Consider the following 17,932-nt stretch of genomic DNA (forward strand, 5'->3'; position numbering starts at 1 on the left):
TGCCCTCTTACAATCTAACATATGACAAGGACTGGGCCAAAATGTAAATTCTCCAAAGAAAGAGGGAAATGCCCGACTGAGATGACCTGCCAGGCAGGTAATTCCCTTTTGTAATGTTACTGTCTTTTTTCTGTAAGGAATCTGCAAATGCGAACATTGAACATTTAAAAAGCAAAAGCAAAGCAATCATTTCACAACAGCAACAAATTTGTTGCCCATCCACAGGGACACTTTTCTTAAGAATGACAGGCAAAGTGAAAAGGCTTCTAAGGATCTCTTTCTGAATGGCCCAAGCATTTCTGCAAGGGCTGTGTGGGAGAAGAGCAGTGACCACTCCAAGCAGTGCTACAGTTTTGAGATCTGATCCATATCTTGCTCAACCCTGAAAATACCGGAATTCATCCTCATGGCACCACAAGCATATGATTCAAGTGTCTGCCATGAGGATTGACAGGAAAAGCCTACTTCACCTCATCATTCCTCTTCATTATTTTCTCTATGAGTGTGCAGACAGCTTCAGTACTAGAATTCTAATCATGTGCATGTACGTTTTAGGTCTGTTATTTGTTCTTGAATTTAAAGATATTCACATCTTGTTTTTCTCTTCATTGGTAAAGTGAATCAAAGAATCTGCTAGAAGCAGCCAGCCAGGGTGCCTCTACCTCCATCGGGCTGGTAGCAAACATCGCCGTGAATGTGATCTCCTTCCTTGCCCTGCTGAGCTTCCTTGACTCAGCCCTTTCTTGGGTGGGCAACTTGTTTGACTATCCACAGCTAACCTTCGAGGTATGATGTCCAGGTTCTTCATGCAGCTGTCATACATGCCTAATTAGTCTTTCTCAAATTTAAGTGTGGTTTGCTTGGTTTTTGTTCTCATTTTGTGTCTTAACATGATCCAAGCCCATATTTTATTTGCATGTTCTGAACAATTTCTAAATAGATAAAGTAAAATTTTTGCTATTTAAGTATTTCTGTATCTATTAGTCTGCATATTGCTTCCCTCTGTGGTGTTCTTGCTAACTCTCAGGGTATGTTTATACAGAGTAGGCTAGCACCTGCCTCCTCTGACTTGGCAGCACAGCACATCTGTCAGTTACATGCTTGCCAAGCCATTAACATCTCCTTCAGCTAAACATGAAAGTGGTTTTATCTTCTAAAGGTCCCATCAAACCCTTAATACTCACTGTTCACTTAGATGGGGACACTGGGGAAAGGCTGGACTTGCCTGAAACCAGACTTACTCATATCAGTTAGTTCTCAATACAATTACAAAGTAAAACTGTCCCCAAATCACTCAACAGAGCAAATGGGTTTCAAACAGGATTTCTGTTTGAACCTAGGTCAAAAGACCTATTTGTCATTGACTCAAAGCAGTCACCTAGTTTCAGTGGTTTGGGCCTTGTTTTGCAAGACCCTAATAAAAGCCCTGTGAGAAACAGGGATATAACCTGTGTTAAAGGTACTGCCAAAGTGAATAGCCACTCATAAGAGATATGGCTTCAGCAACACTAAGTTATTACCCTGCCAAGCTTTCACAGATATCTCACTGTACCCCAGACACCCGTAGCTGAGGAGAGGCACAAGTATGCATGCCTTAGGCATACTCGTGCAGGGGCTGGTATTTTCATAACTGCTGGAGGTGTAAGATTTAGGCAGGTAGATAGTCCATAAGGAATTGAGACACACAGACATGGTGCATGCAGTCAGTCTTCCCTTGGGAGAGACACTAATGTGTAACCTTCTGTGAGCAGAGAAACCAGCCATAAATAGTAACTGCTTAAAGACCTCCATTATGTTCCCTAAGCATAATCTGACCAAAGCCTTTCACAGCTGGAACTATTTTCTCTCATATAGAAATAAGCTATACAGCGATATGGGATTTCTTTTCCAATTTGCATAAATCTTGTACTGCCAGGAAAAATAGGTACAGCTTTAATTGTGTCAGATGCACAGCTTTTATGCAGAGACAACTCTTTTGTTTACTCCAGTTGGAGTCCAATAACCTGATAATTAGGCATGTTCATTAACACATTTGATTTAATCTAGCAGAAGAATTAGAATCCTCAATTCTATCAGCTCTTTTAGTTCAATCTTCCTTCTTTTTGTCAAACACTGTGCCCAATTTGAAGCCATTATCGAGAGAAAAGAAGGCACAGAAACCTTTGTTTTATTTTGCATATAAAATTAGGGATATATAAATTTTTTGTTATATCTAGAGTCTGGATTAATGTTTTAAAAGGTACTCAAGCATGCCTGACAATTAAAAACTCTTCCAGAGTTTATGGCAGCAAAAACTGAAGGCAAATTTTACTGTGCTAAAATAAAACTATCCTTATTTTAACTTCAGAAAACTTACTGTCTGCTATTGTCTTTTGACATGTATTTTGACCTGCTTTTTCTTATACATTCTGCAGAACATTTGTGCTTATGTCTTCATGCCATTCTCTTTCATGATGGGAGTAGACTGGGAAGACAGTTTTATTGTTGGTGGACTACTAGGTTACAAAACTTTCTTCAATGAATTTTTGGCTTATGAGCGCCTTTCAAAACTGATACAAAACAGAGAAAAGGGTGGAAGCATGTACATTAATGGTGTGAAACAGTATATGACAGTAAGTAACATTTTCTGTTCTAAAGATTTATTTGATTGAATACTTCAGTGTTGAAACTCGACTTATTTTTTAATATGGGCATAAAATGGTTGCATATTACTCTAAGATGTGTCTTTAAACAACAGACTTCAGTAATGAAAGTGCAGCATTGCTTTGTGCAGTTGCTGTGACACTCATTGCCCTAGCTGTCTTGAACAAGCATAGAAACAAAAGGGCGTGGATTTGGGGAACATGCAGTGTCCCACAGGACACCACATTAAGACAGAGGCTGTCTTCAAGGCAAGCCTAATTCTCAGTACTTCTCTATGAGCTACTCTCCCAGAAAAACCTGAAGAAGAACTTGAGTATCCTCCTCCCCTCAGAGGTTTGTCCAAGCATTAAACTTGAAGAGAGGCATTCAGCAAGGTCTAGCAGGTGGCATTACTTGCCCACCTTTGCTGTAGGCTATTCCTTCTACAGAGGGCAGTAATAAAAGACATGTAATACATGCCATACACCTCTCTTACCACACTGAGTCCAACCAGTCTGTCTCAATCAAGCTTTCCAGCCTTGTCCCACCTCTCATTCACAGTTTACCCAACAGATGTGTAGCTCCTACTAGAGTGCCCTGAGAAAGGCAATGCTAAGGGATCTTGCATGTGTCATTCAGTGATCAAAGGTCATTCAGTGATCAAAGTTGACCTTTGTGGACATGACTGCTCCACTATCTGGCATTCACACACACAGCACTTGCTGAATTTATCCTGAGCACAAGCAACAAAAACCATGAAATCCAACCTTATGCCTCCACTAATCCTTTTTTCTTAAATCGAGACAGATTGTCACTGTAGAGGAACCCTAAACTAGAAAGTATTTTGTACAGCTCTTACTTCCTTCTTTGAATCAGATGGGATGTTGTGGATACCTCTTATATTAAAAACCAAAAACAAATTCCTGACCACTTGTATTTCTGATTGCCAGAACATATTTCACATGTGGAGGTAGAAAGCCAGGCGGTCTGATCAAACATTCACACCCTTCTCTGAGCATCCATTACCAGTGTTCATGAAATTCTGGGCAATAGAACCTTGGGCTAGAATGATCTCTGATGTGCCCTATAGCTGTGCTTCCTTCTACTACATGAATATGACACTGAATTCCTGCATGAGGAATAAATAAACTATTCCTGCATAGTTTATTTATACCTATAAAATAAAGGTATTTATTTTATAAAGGGTATTTATAAAATACCCTTTATAAAATAAATACCTTTATTTTATAAAGGGTATTTTATTTTACCCGTTATAAAATATACCCTTTATATTTTTAAGGGTATATAAAAATATACCCTTATCCTGCATGAATAAGGGTATATTTTTTTAGTATGGAATACAGCTTTAAAACACTGATCCTAGGAACTCTATTTAATGTGGTTTTTTTTTTCCCTCAAAAGATGTCATGTAGAAAGTTCATGTAGAACTTTCATATTCACTTCTAATACTTATAAGAAGCTGTGTTAATTTCCATGGTGAAAAGCTCTGAGAAACATAAACAATCTTAATTCATAATGCTGGTAAAAATTGGCTGATAACTATTATAATTACAGTACAATAGTTCAGGTGAGGGTGTGCTTGGCTTCCATTTTTAATTTCTCTTCAGTTTCAGGGCTCTCTAATTCATCTACACACAGATATTCTCTCAGACTGAGCAAACAAGTGTCTTCACCTGAGTCATTAATTACATGGCTTCCTGTTTTCAGAGCTAGGAGAGTGCAAATGAAAGCAGGGTACACAGAGCTTTTTCTAGGAAAAGCTGGTAGAGTGGGTACTTGAAAAACATTTTCCTGCATTTGTACAGATTGATTGAAAGTACCTCCAAATTGATGTTCATAAAAGAGGAATTAAACCAGAGGAACTTCTAATAAACAGGAAACCTGCTAGAACACTCATTTTCAGCCTGAACCTAAACCACAGTAAATAAAAATTTGGTGCTGCTAGGGGAACAAAAATCCATTTGCAGAGATATGTTGCCTCCTTTCTCAAAATGTTTGAATTACATTTATCAGAAGGCTTGCAAGGTTTGTAGACTGATTTCATCCTAAGGACCATTTTGTGTCTTGTGAGGGGTCCGTCTCTCCCTGGAGGCAAAGGCCAACCTTGTGTCTACTCTGAGGTCCAGGCTTAGCTGGTGTTACCCAAGGGGAGAAAGGTTGCAGAAGTCAGTACAGAAATAAGCTGTAATGGGGATTCCAAAATCATAATGTCCCTCTCTGCCTGTCAACACACACTTCCTAGGAGACCAATTTGTCTTCTTTGCACAGGGTGGACCATGCACAAAGTAGCTTTGTATATAGAGCCCTCTGCTTCTTCAGGGTCAAAAAATTCAGGGATGCATACCAAAACTTGAGGTTTCAAAAGAGTTTTATAGAGGTATCCAGCGGTGAAAAACAAGTTGAGTTATAGCTATCTGACTCATAGTTTCAGAAAACAGCAGTTAAATTGCCATTATTAACATAAGATTTTTTTTGTCTTTAATTACTATTACTTACTTCAAAAAGGCACAATAGAAAGATAAAATCATTGCATAGTTTGTCAGACCTCACATGGGCAGTGGGTTTAAAAGCCTGTGGCTTTCAACAAAGGGAACAAATCTACCTTTCTGAAAGCCACACCTTGGGCAGCAACCAAGCATAACAGTTATTTTTGTACTCAGACCCACAATGCCATGTTTTCAGACCTTTAAATCACAATGAGCTGTTTCAAACCACTCAAAGGGTGTGTCTTTGCTTTTCAGGTTCGCTCTGAAGTCATCGCCACCTATGCTCTCTGTGGATTTGCCAACTTTGGCTCCCTGGGACTGGTAATAGGAGGCCTGAGTAAGAACCAGTCTCACAGACAGTTTGTGTGTCGAGAAATCCCAAAGAAAGCACTGAAAGAAACAGGCTAGGGGTGAAGCTTAGCAGCATTAGGGGCTGAGCAGCTGCTCTGCCAAAGCCTAGCACTCAATTGTGAATGGAAGGGCACCCAGAGGGGTGCAGGCTTTGGTGTGGAAGTACTGGGAGAGATGCTGAAGACAAGGGGAAGGAACCAAGACCTCCTGATAGCCTTCCCTCTTTAGACCTCAAACATGAACCTGAGCTACTACTGCCCATGAACTTCAGGAGGAGCAGGTCGACTCCAGAGCATGATGGTTTGAAAGATGAATTTTGTTATTTCCTGTAAAAATACCATATAAATGCAGTAGGCTTACAGGAAAGAATTTTTGAAAAGGGTTTTCAGATCTAAGTGGAAAAATTGAAAAACCATCTGAGTTCCTCACTAGGCAGCCAGAATTGCTGGCAGTCATCTTTACCCTGAAGCCACAGTGGGCTCAGCAGTGGGGCAGCATAGAGGCCCAAAACCCAGCCATGGGGCCAGACTCTTCTGAAGGGCACAATCATCCAGCACAGGCATGCAAACTGCCAAAGAAAACAAAAGCTACTATTTTAAATATAAACAACCCTCTTAACATGGAGAGCCAACACTGGCACTTGGCCTTCAAGTAACCCATTAAAAAATGTCCCTTTTTCCTCCATGTTTCCTTTAGTTTTAACTGCAGAGTGGGAAATTACTCCTGTGAGGGCAAAAGCTGGCAGATTCACCTTCCTTATACGTATTTCTGTTTGACATACACTTTGTGTTTCTTCTAGCAAGCCTTGCTCCCTCAAAAAAGAAGGAAATAGCCGATGGTGCATTCCGAGCGATGATTGCGGGAACGGTGGCCTGTTTCATGACAGCCTGCGTGGCAGGTACAGTGCTCGGGTTTGGTGTCCCCTACGGTCATTGGCCACCACGGGGCAGTGCACCAGCACCATACGACATCTACCTAGGCTGCCCCCTGTGTCACTCAAACAAAAGTATTTTTGTGCTTGGCAGGATTAAAAGTTGATATGAGACAAAATGTTCTTGGAAACAAGAATTTGAGAAGATGTAAATATTTCAGTTGTTCCATTATGTCTTGTGTTTTTAGGAGAGGGGTATGGTGTTTTAATGGGGGAGTCTTTTTATTGGGTTTTTTTTTGTTCGTTTGTCTGGGCAGAACATGTGACTCTTAACAAAACAATTTCTAGATGAATTGCAATCCCTCCTCAACACCACTAGATATAGGAATATAGAACTAATTTTGGAAAAAAAAGAGAAAAATTGAATAAAAGGGTGTAAAAGACTTGTAAAAGGGTGTAAAAGTGAGGGAGAATCTGAACAACGCTTTGTCATAATGTTAAGTCAATATTTTGAGGGGATAATATTTCTACAGAGAGCCTAGGCTTGTGAAATGGTCCTAAAATGGACTCCACAGCTGATCCTTATTTTCAAAATTTCAGCTTCAATTTGAGTGAAAAATCACAATGCAACAATCATTTTAGGGAGTAAATTAAAAAGAACAAATTAATTATTCAAAATATTAATTAATTTATATGTTTCAGTAGGTTATAAATTTATCTTCAGTATTTCACAATCCCTTTTCCAACCCTCTTTCCTGAGCATGTGGTATACAAAATTGGTATGACGCTGTATGATGGAAGTTAAAGCACTCATATTTCAACAGTGAAGAAAGATTTTGGTGCTTCATGTAGCTAAAACCACTATGTCCATTTCTACCACATGTTGATGCTAGCAACAGAAACATATACATTTTAAAGATAAGCCCACACTATTTTCTGAAGGCTACAGAACTAGCACACTTGAAATAACATTAGTCTCTTAGCCATCCATAATATTTTAATACATGACACTACTCTGCATAACTGAGGAACCAGGAAGTCTTACTGAAATGTGTCATTTCACAATACTGATCTTAAGAATAATATTGTGAACAGCCACTGAGAAAATCTCTCCAAAATAATAGAATCTGCTTTGGAAAGAAAATTGCATTCCACCCACTCCTGCCATGGTAAATGCTTTCCTTATGCTCAGGAGAAAGCAGAAAAGCCAAGCAGTTTCTATTACCTCAGTTAAGAAAAGAATATATTAAAAATGTGTTCAATTTCTACAACATTACATATAGAAGGAGCTATCACTTTCAGACTTCTGTGTCTCCATTACTCCAGTGACTGATGACATTAGTATTTGTAGGAAATTTTAAAGAATATGTAGCAAAGCAAACTCAATTTAAAACAAAATAAGAGGTTCTGTATTTACTTGCACTTCTATAAATGCAGCATAGCTTCATCTGAGTTAATGAAAACACACTGATCCAGAAGTGAGAAAGGATTACTACACAACATTAATATTATTAAAGAGGCAGAAAACCAAAATTATCCAAGTGTAAGATATTGCTGTAGTTTAATTCTTACATATAAAAAGTAGATAAATTGTTGTGGTTGCTACTTAAATCAGTTTTTTAAAATTATTCAGATTAGAAGTCCCACAGTTCAAAGCTTTTGACCTTGTATCTTTACATAACCACCTCAAATGGTGATTTTGCGTCAGACAGAATGGTTTGTTTGATCATGGCTTCATGACTCACATTCTCAAAACTTCCTCTTCATTATTCATTAAGAAAATTGTAACTTACTTCACAGGAATGCTGACTGTCCCTAGTGTGGAAGTTCCCTGCCACATCTTATTACGAAATGCTTCCAACTTCACAGATTTTCCTGCCAACAGCACAGAGCTAGTTGAATGCTGCCAGCAACTCTTCACCAGGTATTGAGAACCCTTTATGCTCTGGGAGTAAAATTTAGGGAACTCATATCTTCTCTGAAAACCTAATGTTATTTTTATTCTTTGTATTTGGCTTTTTTTCTTAGGCATCTGCTTTCAGTGAGCTAGCGTCTTTTAGAGGAATGGCAATTTTAGTGCTGTTGAATTGTTTTCCTCTTCTTGGGGCATTTTTCCATTGCATGACAAACACATACAGAACCAACAGACAATTCAAAGTATCTTTGTTGTAACCTCCTCATGAGAGGAGGGTCAAGCACTGATCTCTCCTCTGTGGAGACCAGTGACAGGACCTGAGGTAATGGTCTGAAGCTGTGTCAGGGGAGGTTTAGGCTGGCTATTAGAAAGAGGTTCTTCCCCCAGAGGATGTTTGGGTGCTGGAACAGGATCCTCAGGGAAGTGGCCACAGCCTAACAGAGCTCAAGAAGCATTTGGACAATGCTCTCAGGCACAGGGTGTGGCTCTTGGGGATGGTGCTGTGCAGGGCCAGGAGTTGGCCCTCGATGATTCTTGGTTTATCTCAAATACTAACAAGAAAATAAATAAAATATTTGAACTAATATAAAGTTAACCTAGTATTTGAAGTTAGCAATAGCTGAAAAAAGTCAGGAGCCTTTCTCTCCCTTCCCTCTTCTGTCTATAATGTGACAAAAGATAATAATCTGGCTGTTTACATTGAAAACTTTGCATGCATTTAAAGTAGAAAAATATTTCAAGATAAATTGTATTTCACTCTATCCAAGACAGAGAAGAAAGAAATACTGATATTAAAAAAGGAAAATATTTAGATATACTTAATACTATCTCACAAAGAACCAAAGGTCAATATAGTTAAGTTATGGCAGGAACCTTTCAAATTTGTCCTAATGTGCTTACTTTTTTTTTTCCCCCTTTTTCCTATTTTCAAAACGAATTACTTTAGAAAGAAATACTCTTAATCAATCCTTTTTTCTTGCTATTGAATATAGAAGAACTTACACAGCAAAAATAATCTCCGGGTACATTCAATCATAGTTATTTCTTCATTACTCCAACTTTTCCTCATCCCACTAATTTCAGCTCTACCACATTGCTACAAAGACAAGAACCCGCTTTATTTTTAGCAGAATCAATGTTAAGCAGATGCTTTGAAAATGTTAAAATATTGAATAGGGAAATGAAGGCCTCAATAACTTCAGTTATCTAGGGGGATGTACCAGAGGCATGAGGACTTGTTACAGAAAACCAGAAGTTATCCTGATAAAAAGGGAGAGCATCTGGATGTGCACTTGGCTGGAATGGGGAAAGTCTTCTCTCTATTTTGTTTCTCATGGAAATTTAAACACATCTGAAGTTGCTTTGGAGAAAGCATGTGTTGCCATGTACATGTGTGTGTGTAAATATACATATATTGCAGAGAGAGATTCCCATGACAAATTTCTGTGATTCTGTGAAAAGGAGTTTTATCTGATTTCTGCTTTATTTCCTCCCCCAGTGCAAATCATTCGGAGGAGATCTTTCCCAGAGGAAACTACAGTCTGAATTCCTGGCAAGTGTGTTGCCAAATACTGGGTCAACCTGCTTTTCATTGCACTTAGGTTAAGTTTGAATTTTTTTTTGACAGGACTGATCATAAATAAGAACTGTGTTCTTTGGAAGAATGGAAATAAAAAATTGCTTTGCTACAATGAGTGTGAATGTCCCCCATGTAATCTTTATATTTCATCTCTTACCAACCCAATTCCTCTGACTTGCTAGGAGTTATTTATAAGACACCTCTTGCTGCAGAACTCTTCTCCCACTACAAAACAGAATAGAACAACATTTCTAAGCCTGTTTCTTTGGCTTTTATTTCTACCCTGAGACTAACTAATTTGCCAGATTAAACTGCTATAAGCATGAAGAAAATCAGATTCAGAAGATTTGGCTGCCACTTACAGATAGCTATGAACTAGAAATAATATTCAGAGTTACCATCAATTTCTAATAGTATTTCTGCCCTTTTTGATGGCAAAGAAATCTTTCCTGCATGAAGAGAAATTACTTTTCTGCAAAAGAAAATGCAGTGAAATGACTCTTCTGCAGAGAAATCTGCATTTACTGCAGAGATAATTATATACATACACATATATAGATATATATATACATATATATATTCCTACCAATACCTAGGTTGCTGTAGCTGCCCATGAACTCAGCTGCAAACCTGTTCTACCTCATCAACTTGGCCACTGAAGCATCCAAACTGGGGGCTAGCAACTCTACCACAGTTCTCCTTCTGCCCACAGGAGAGTGCAAGAAGTTGCACTCTTAACAGTTAACTCATATGAATGAAAATGTCCAGCCTCCAAGTAAAGTTTCCTGTGTTAATTCTTCTAAATCTATGTTTTTAACCATTGTGAAAATTGATCATGAAGTCACCAACAAGGAACTTTTATACCCATTTGACAGCAATTATATGTGGGAAAAATGAGATCCCTACCATGACTATTCCCTGTCAAGCAAGCTTAATGTAGGAGACCTCCATGGAATCCCATTGAAGAAGAAAGTGTGTTATGATTTTAAGCTTCAGAACTTTCCGAAAACTGGTAAGTTCTGTGCAGACATAGGAAGAGAGAGTGATTACTAGTCTATGGCATTGTTAATGATAAAGGCTTTGGAAAAAAGATCAGAACTAAAATACAGGAATATTGAAAAATTCTGACACATTCTGCAAATAAAAATTGTGCAGATGATCTATTCAGGAAAAGCAATTACTAATTTTTCAAGCTTCCATTAATTACTGGAGAACCTTTTCCAGGAAATCCAAGTTCATTAACATAGACAGCTGCCAATACAGTTGTTTCCAAAGGGTATTTTTCTGAACTTACTGTGAAAGTGCTAGTTTCCTGTAAAGCTCAGTTTATTAACTTAATCCCCAGAAAAGTTATAAATGTCAGTATTGCTACTACTTGTGATTTTTTTATCTCTGGTTTTATATTGTTATTTTTATATTATTGTATTTTTCTTTGGTCTCATCCACCTAGGTAAGTCATCCTCAGTTTTCAGTGATTTTAAAGGATGGTGATAATGCTGATTAGGACAGATATATGCTCATATATTTAATGTAAATACATCCTAAAGAAAATGCATGGATTTGATCCACGAGTTTTATCCAGCATGCTGGTTATAACAGGGTTTGGATTTCAAGTAAATTTGGAGTCTGAAATAGAGTAATATTATTTCAAGAAAAATTAATCAGAAACACCAGTTCTTGCTGTCAAGAAGAGCGCGCCCCATGTGCTCTGTTAACAAATCATCACTGACACTCTCCTTCTTTGCTACTCCCTCCCATGCTCTATTTAATATCAGTCTTTTGAAATGGCTGCTCTTTCCATTTCATGATGGTATGCTGGGTAAAAGGGCTGCTTGAGCTAGTAAATACAATCATGCATAAACTGCTAAAAAAGCCATTCATATAGCTGAAGGTGGCAGCCTTCCTCCCACAGAAGAGATGTGGTGTTTTCTTTTCCTTTTTAAGACTCCTCTATAGTTGGATTAGAAGGAAGGCATTTTTTGCAGAGTATATATGATATTTGTCTACACCTGCTCAAAGAGACTGCCCACCTGCTTTGATGATGGCTCAATCTAAAGACAATGTATGTGGGACATTACATCTTAAATGGAGCAAAAACAGTGAAAGCAGGAGGGGATTGCTACCAAGTACCATCATGTGCTCTGGTGACTATTTTCTCTCTGTCCTTGTGATGGTGCTAGAAGTCCAGTGTAGAACTCTTTGTGTTTCTCTCAACACTAAAGTGGAATAGTGCATTTCACCAGCTTGGAGTTACCCTGGCAGCTTGGACCCTGAACTATCAGTGCCCAGGGACACATTTCTGACAATACCAGCAACAACAAATCTGTATTACAGATCTCAAAAGACATATTTGATTAAATCAAATGTGTGCTAGCACGTGTGATGGGTTGACCTTGTGGTAAGATGGATGCCAGGTGCCACCAAAGTTGCTCTATCCTTCTCTTCTGCTGTACAGGCAAGAGATGATCCAATGAAAGGTTTATGGCTTGAGATAAGGACAGGGAGAGATCACTCACCAACTACCATCACAGGCAAACCTAACTCAACTTAAGGAAGATTAATTCAAGTTCAGGGTAGAATTCAGAGAAACAAAGCCAAATCTTAAAAACCCTCTCCCTGACCTCCCTCTGTGCCTTGTGATCAGTTTTACTTGTGATTTCTCTACCTCCATCCCCACCACCCAGCAGCCCAGAGCGATGAAGCACTGGGGTTGTGGTCAGTTCATCACATATTGTCTTTACCCCTCCTTCTTCCTCAGGAAGAGGAATCCTCACAGTCCTCCCCTGTTCCACTGTGGCATCCCTGTTATAGCAGACAGTCTCCACAAATTTCTCCAATGTGAGTCCTTTGAGTCCTTCCATGGGCTGCAGTTTTTCTCTAACTCCAGCATGTGTCCCTTCCATGGGGTGCAGTCCTTCAGGAACAGGCTCTTTCAGTGTTAGTCTCCAACAGGATCACAAATACTGCCAGCAAACCAGCTCCAGTGTAGACTCCTCTCTCCACAGGCCTACCAGGACCCTGCTCCATCACAAACTCCACTTTCCATGGGGCCACGTGTCTTGCCAGGAGCCCTCCAATGTGAACTTCCCACAGGATCACAGCTTCCTTTGAGCATCCTTTTCGTCTTTGGTGGGTCTTTTCTGCATGCTGTAGGTGGATCTCTGCATCCACATGGACATCCCTGGGCTGCAGGGGCACAGCTGCATCACCATGGGCTGCACCATGGGCTTCAGGGGAATCTCAGCTCTCTTCCTGGACCAGCTCCTGGTCCTTCTTCTCCACTGACCTGGGACACTTTTTCTCTCATTTTCTCACTCTTCTCTTTTGGCTGCTCCTTCTGCAGCACATTTTTTCCCATTCCTTAAATGGTTATCATAGAGGCATTACCACTGTCATTGATGGGCTCAGCTTTGCCCAGTGGCAAGTCCACCTTTGAGCCATCTGGCATTGTCTCCATTGGACATGGACAAAGCTTCCAGTAACTTCTCAAAGAAGCCACCCTGTAGCATACTTCCCGCTCCCCCTCCACCACCAAAACCTGGCCTCATAAATCCAGTACACACTCTACACCTATAGGCTCAAAGATGTAAATGAACATTTTGTCAATTCATAAATAACAGATAAAGTCTATGTGGAGGCAGCTCTGTTTCAAAGGTCTTGCAGACAGGATAGTTTACCTTTCTTCAAAGTTAGCAGAATGGCAGTTCATAATAGGCTGGAACTAATGAAGGTGACAAGTGAATGAAGCATTAGTGGCATGACTCAATTTCTCACCCTCACAAGCTACCCACTGGATGTCAGTACATACCTAATAGCTTTGTGCTGTAGCTTTCACAGGATGTTAGTCACTAAAAGTCACTGGTAATAATTCCAGGAAAACTTTTACACAGTTTTGTGTGCATCAGTTCCAGGAAATCTACTGTATAGCCTTTATCATGCTCAGAACATGTACGATCAATGAAAATTACCCTTAAAGTAAGACATAATTCTCTCTCGACCCAATTTAGAAAAGTACTGAAATATGTAAATTAGGGATGTCTGGCAGGTAACAGGAATATTTCTATTTTAATTGGCTAAGATAAGGGGCAGATAGAAAAAACAAGGACATTTTAGAAGCAACCTTTTTCCAATTCTACATATCACAGCAGCCATTGGAACCTATATAACTTTGTGAACAAGCGAGTAGTTGACTATATGTTGTGATTTAACTGGCAGGCAGTTAAATACTACCCAGTCACCTGTTCATTCCCTGCTGCTACATGGGACAAGGAAGAGAATTCAAAGCAAAAAAAAAAGTAAAATTTATAGGTTGAGTTAAAGACAGTTTTAGGCACTAATAACTGTCTTCATCATCATCATAAATACAGAAGAAATAATACATAAGGCAATTGTTTTCTATCCACTGGCTACTGGCTACTCAGTCCCTAGGCTTCAGCTCCCAGCCAGCCTTCCCCCAGTTTATAAACTGAGCACAACACCATATGACATGGAATATGCTTTCGAACAGCTTGAGTCAGCTGTTCTGGCTCTGTGTGTGTGTCGTGGTTTAGGAATGGTACTGCCCAATGTAGTGCTCTCACTGAGACCCTCCAAACCACAAAAATCACTAATTTCCCCTCCCTTACCACTGTGAGTGGCTGCAGAGAACTGGGGACACAAAAGGTGAAGATCACACTTGAGATAAGAGCAACTTACTGGAAACAGCAATGAGATAAGGAAACAAACAGTAAGAGCAGCAATATGAAGAGCAAAAATGTACAAAAGAGAGGGAGTGATTCCCATGCAAAAATGCCATCACTACAGAGCACAACCTGCCTGCAGGTGCATCACCCCAACTGCTCTGTCAATGTCAGAAGCAGAACCACCCAATTTTCCCTCTGTGTGGAAATCAGCATTACCCTACTGCTCCTCACTTACTCCCACACTTACTCAACACCTCAGCAGAGACTCCCTGCCTCTGTCCCTCAGCAGTGATGTGGGGTGGTATAAAATAATTAGGTGGTACAGAATAATAAATTGGTATAGAGTAACCACCAGGTCCTGGACACACCCTCTCCTGGCTGCAGCAAAAATGAGCCCTCTCCTGTCTGGAACCAGGACTGTTTTCTCCCAAATTCTTGTGCTTTCTCCCAGCCTATTCACTGTTGGGGTGGTATGAGAAGTTAAAGTCCTTGACTTTTAGGCTAAGCACTACTCAAAAACAATTAGAACATCAGTGTGTTATCAATACCATTTTCATTCTAATTCCAGAAAACAGCATTTTATCACCTATTAGGAAGAGAAATAACCCTATCCCAGCCAAAACAAGGACACAGTCAAAGAGGCATGTCATACACAACAAGTTATGAAGACAAATCAGTGTTCTCCAAAATAAGTACCACCTGTTTCTTACAAAAGTCATTAATAGAGTGAGGCAAGATGCCAAGGATAGAGAATATTAATCCCAGTTCTTCAACAGGCTGCAACTGGTTTTGCTATGCAGTGGTCAGTCTACTTCTCACTGTGCAGTGCCATAAATTCATTCTTCCTAAAAGCTGTGAGTCTGTGGATCACTGACAGACTTCCAAATTTTGACTAGAAACAGCTTGCATTAAATGCTCAGCAGTGCCATAGAGGTGTGAAGGTGTCTCTGAACCTCAGCCCCACCAGCTGTTGTAGAAGACATATGTGTGTCAAGGGCATTGGTGCAGGGCAAGGGAAGCGCCCTGTCCTTGTGAGGTACATGGTATGGGGAGCACAGCCCTGCTTTGCAGTCACCAGCATAGCTGGATTTGCCCTGGGAGCAGCCAGTGTGGGACAATTGTGGCCACGGACCATCCATGGTCCTCATCCCACATAGATGAGGACCATGGATGGTCCTCATCCATGTGGGACCATCTCGATTCTGCAGGCAGACCCACAAAATATTTAGGTCTGCTGCAACAATATGCTGTTTTCTGGTATCAACATAAAAACAAGCATCAGGTCACAAAACTTTCATGTATGAGAGGCTGAATCATAATATTTTCTCATTTGCATCAGTCTAAATTTGGTGGATCTTCACTGAAGCTGGAGCTATCACACACTTATGACAATATAAATCAGACAGGAGTTGTTTCCCCAATGAAAGTACTTCATAAAATATTGTGTATTGTATGTGTAGAGCTGTTCATAAACTTCTGCTATGCTTTGAGAAGCTATGCATCTGAAACATGAGAATAAAAAGCTTGAAAACTAACTGGTGAAAACCAGTTCACTCTTCAGGTCTTTAGGTTTTCTAGATGAGGGAAATCAAAGCATTTTCTTGTTGCTATGGTATTCTGCAGCACAGGGATTCGCTGTAGCAACCAGTGCATTACGTCACAACACACTGATCAGAATGCATATGTTGCCATGGTTGCCACAGTGAATATTTTATTTTTGCTGTATTGATTGATACCTTTGATGTCAGGTGGCTAGAAATATGAGGGAGATGGGAGCACCCTACATGACAATCTGCGTGTTCCCTGACAGCAAATATAGATGGCGGCTAAGGATCACATTGTCTAGATGAAATGAGAAAATTTTGAATTTTTATATGCAAAGTCTTGTTTGTTACCAGAATAAAACATAGGTAAGAAATATCATATTTGGGTTTTCTTGTTTACTTTTTTTTCCACTTGCGAGAAAATTGTTCCTACCTCAGCACCAATCGCATTGCAACATTTGGAGTCCCCATGCTAGGGATGCTAGCCCTATACATAATATAATAAATCTGAATTTGTGTCCACTTGTGAGTTTTGTACCCCAGGTTCACTTGAGAAAGTTTCTCATCTCTGTTCCTGACCTGTAAAATGAAGCAGTAACCTTGGTGTATTGCTGGAAGTTGTGTTAAAACAAAAGTTGTTAGCAGAAATGTGTGGAATTTTGCAGATGTGGGATTATACACCAGGGAAATCAATCTGTCTGATTCTGTGCTGGAAAACAAGCACAGAAAAACAAGGAGAAACTATACATTGCATGCTTAGTTTCTGTCTCTTATAAATGGATTGGAACAGATATAATTTCACCAGGATGGTACTTTGCCTGAGCTAACAACCCTGGTTTCTGGTTCAGAAACAAGACCATGAATAGATTCTTACCAGTGTTCTTTCCTCTCTCTGAAGAAAAACTCTCAGACTGCTGCAGCATCTCAGTTCAAGCAACAGCAGGGACACAAATTTGGTGTACATACCAAACAATCACACAATCTCACCTGTCTTCCATATTGTTCACAGCCCTAAATAATCCAAGTTTCATTAACTGCTCACTGAAATTATCTTATAAAACTGTCATTTGACTCTAGCTGTCTATGTGGCCATATTACAATAATTATTACATAAGGAAAGTCTCTGAAGTGTCTTGTCTCTTTATTTGGAATACTTTGTAAACTTACTTCCCCAAGGAGCCATTAAAAAAAGGCTTTCTCTATTTTCAGTTCAGGAATACCACATAGAAGACATTCATCCTCCACAGTTTTTTGGATAATCATGCTCAGGCATTTTAAAAAAGGAACTGATCCTTGCAGCTATGTGCTATTCTTGCAGACTGCTCAGCTGAAGTCAGCTAAGGTACCCTCTGCACTCTGCATATTTCCCATTCATTAGTGATTATGGGACCTGGCTTCACCTGAAACCAGTGGTAGGGAAAATAAGAGATCTCCCCATAACAATCACTTTGCCCCCTATACTACTTAACTGCCATAATAGAGCTGCAGCAGAGACCAGACTGAGACTTCATTTCCCAGGTAACTGTTGAATTCCCAAGCATCTTGCTTCCCTCTCTTCATCCTTTTTTTACTTTGATCATTCCATGAATTTGCAGAAGCACACTTCTCATCTTGCTTTCTGCAGCTGTTAATTTTGATCACCTTTATTTAGATTTCACACACCACCACGGGAATGCTGGAATTTTTCCTTTGTTGGTTCACTAGATGGCAGGAGAGACTCAGTAAAAACTCTTCCCCAGAAAATAGGTAGGGATACAAGTATGTAGCCCTTTTGTTATTGTGTGGTCAACTTGGAGTTTTTGTTGATCAAAATTTAGCGTTAAATACTTTTTTACCCTGTTCTCAGGATTTTTTTTTTTTT

General features: G+C 39.6%; 1 protein-coding gene across 1 annotated transcript in view; it reads left to right on the top strand.

The window, feature by feature from the left end:
- SLC28A3 (solute carrier family 28 member 3) overlaps window positions 1-9,896 on the top strand; it is a 38,572-nt gene extending 28,676 nt beyond the window's left edge. Inside the window, exons 13-18 of the mRNA XM_009097991.4 lie at window positions 618-786; window positions 2,415-2,612; window positions 5,385-5,466; window positions 6,280-6,378; window positions 8,152-8,275; window positions 9,765-9,896. Of these exons, the coding sequence (XP_009096239.2) occupies window positions 618-786; window positions 2,415-2,612; window positions 5,385-5,466; window positions 6,280-6,378; window positions 8,152-8,275; window positions 9,765-9,867 (775 nt within the window). The 3' untranslated portion in view covers window positions 9,868-9,896. The remainder of the gene's footprint in view (window positions 1-617; window positions 787-2,414; window positions 2,613-5,384; window positions 5,467-6,279; window positions 6,379-8,151; window positions 8,276-9,764) is intronic.
- The last annotated feature ends 8,036 nt before the right edge of the window (window positions 9,897-17,932 follow it).

The sequence above is a fragment of the Serinus canaria genome, chromosome Z, assembly GCF_022539315.1.
Source record: "Serinus canaria isolate serCan28SL12 chromosome Z, serCan2020, whole genome shotgun sequence".
Lineage (NCBI taxonomy): Eukaryota > Metazoa > Chordata > Aves > Passeriformes > Fringillidae > Serinus > Serinus canaria.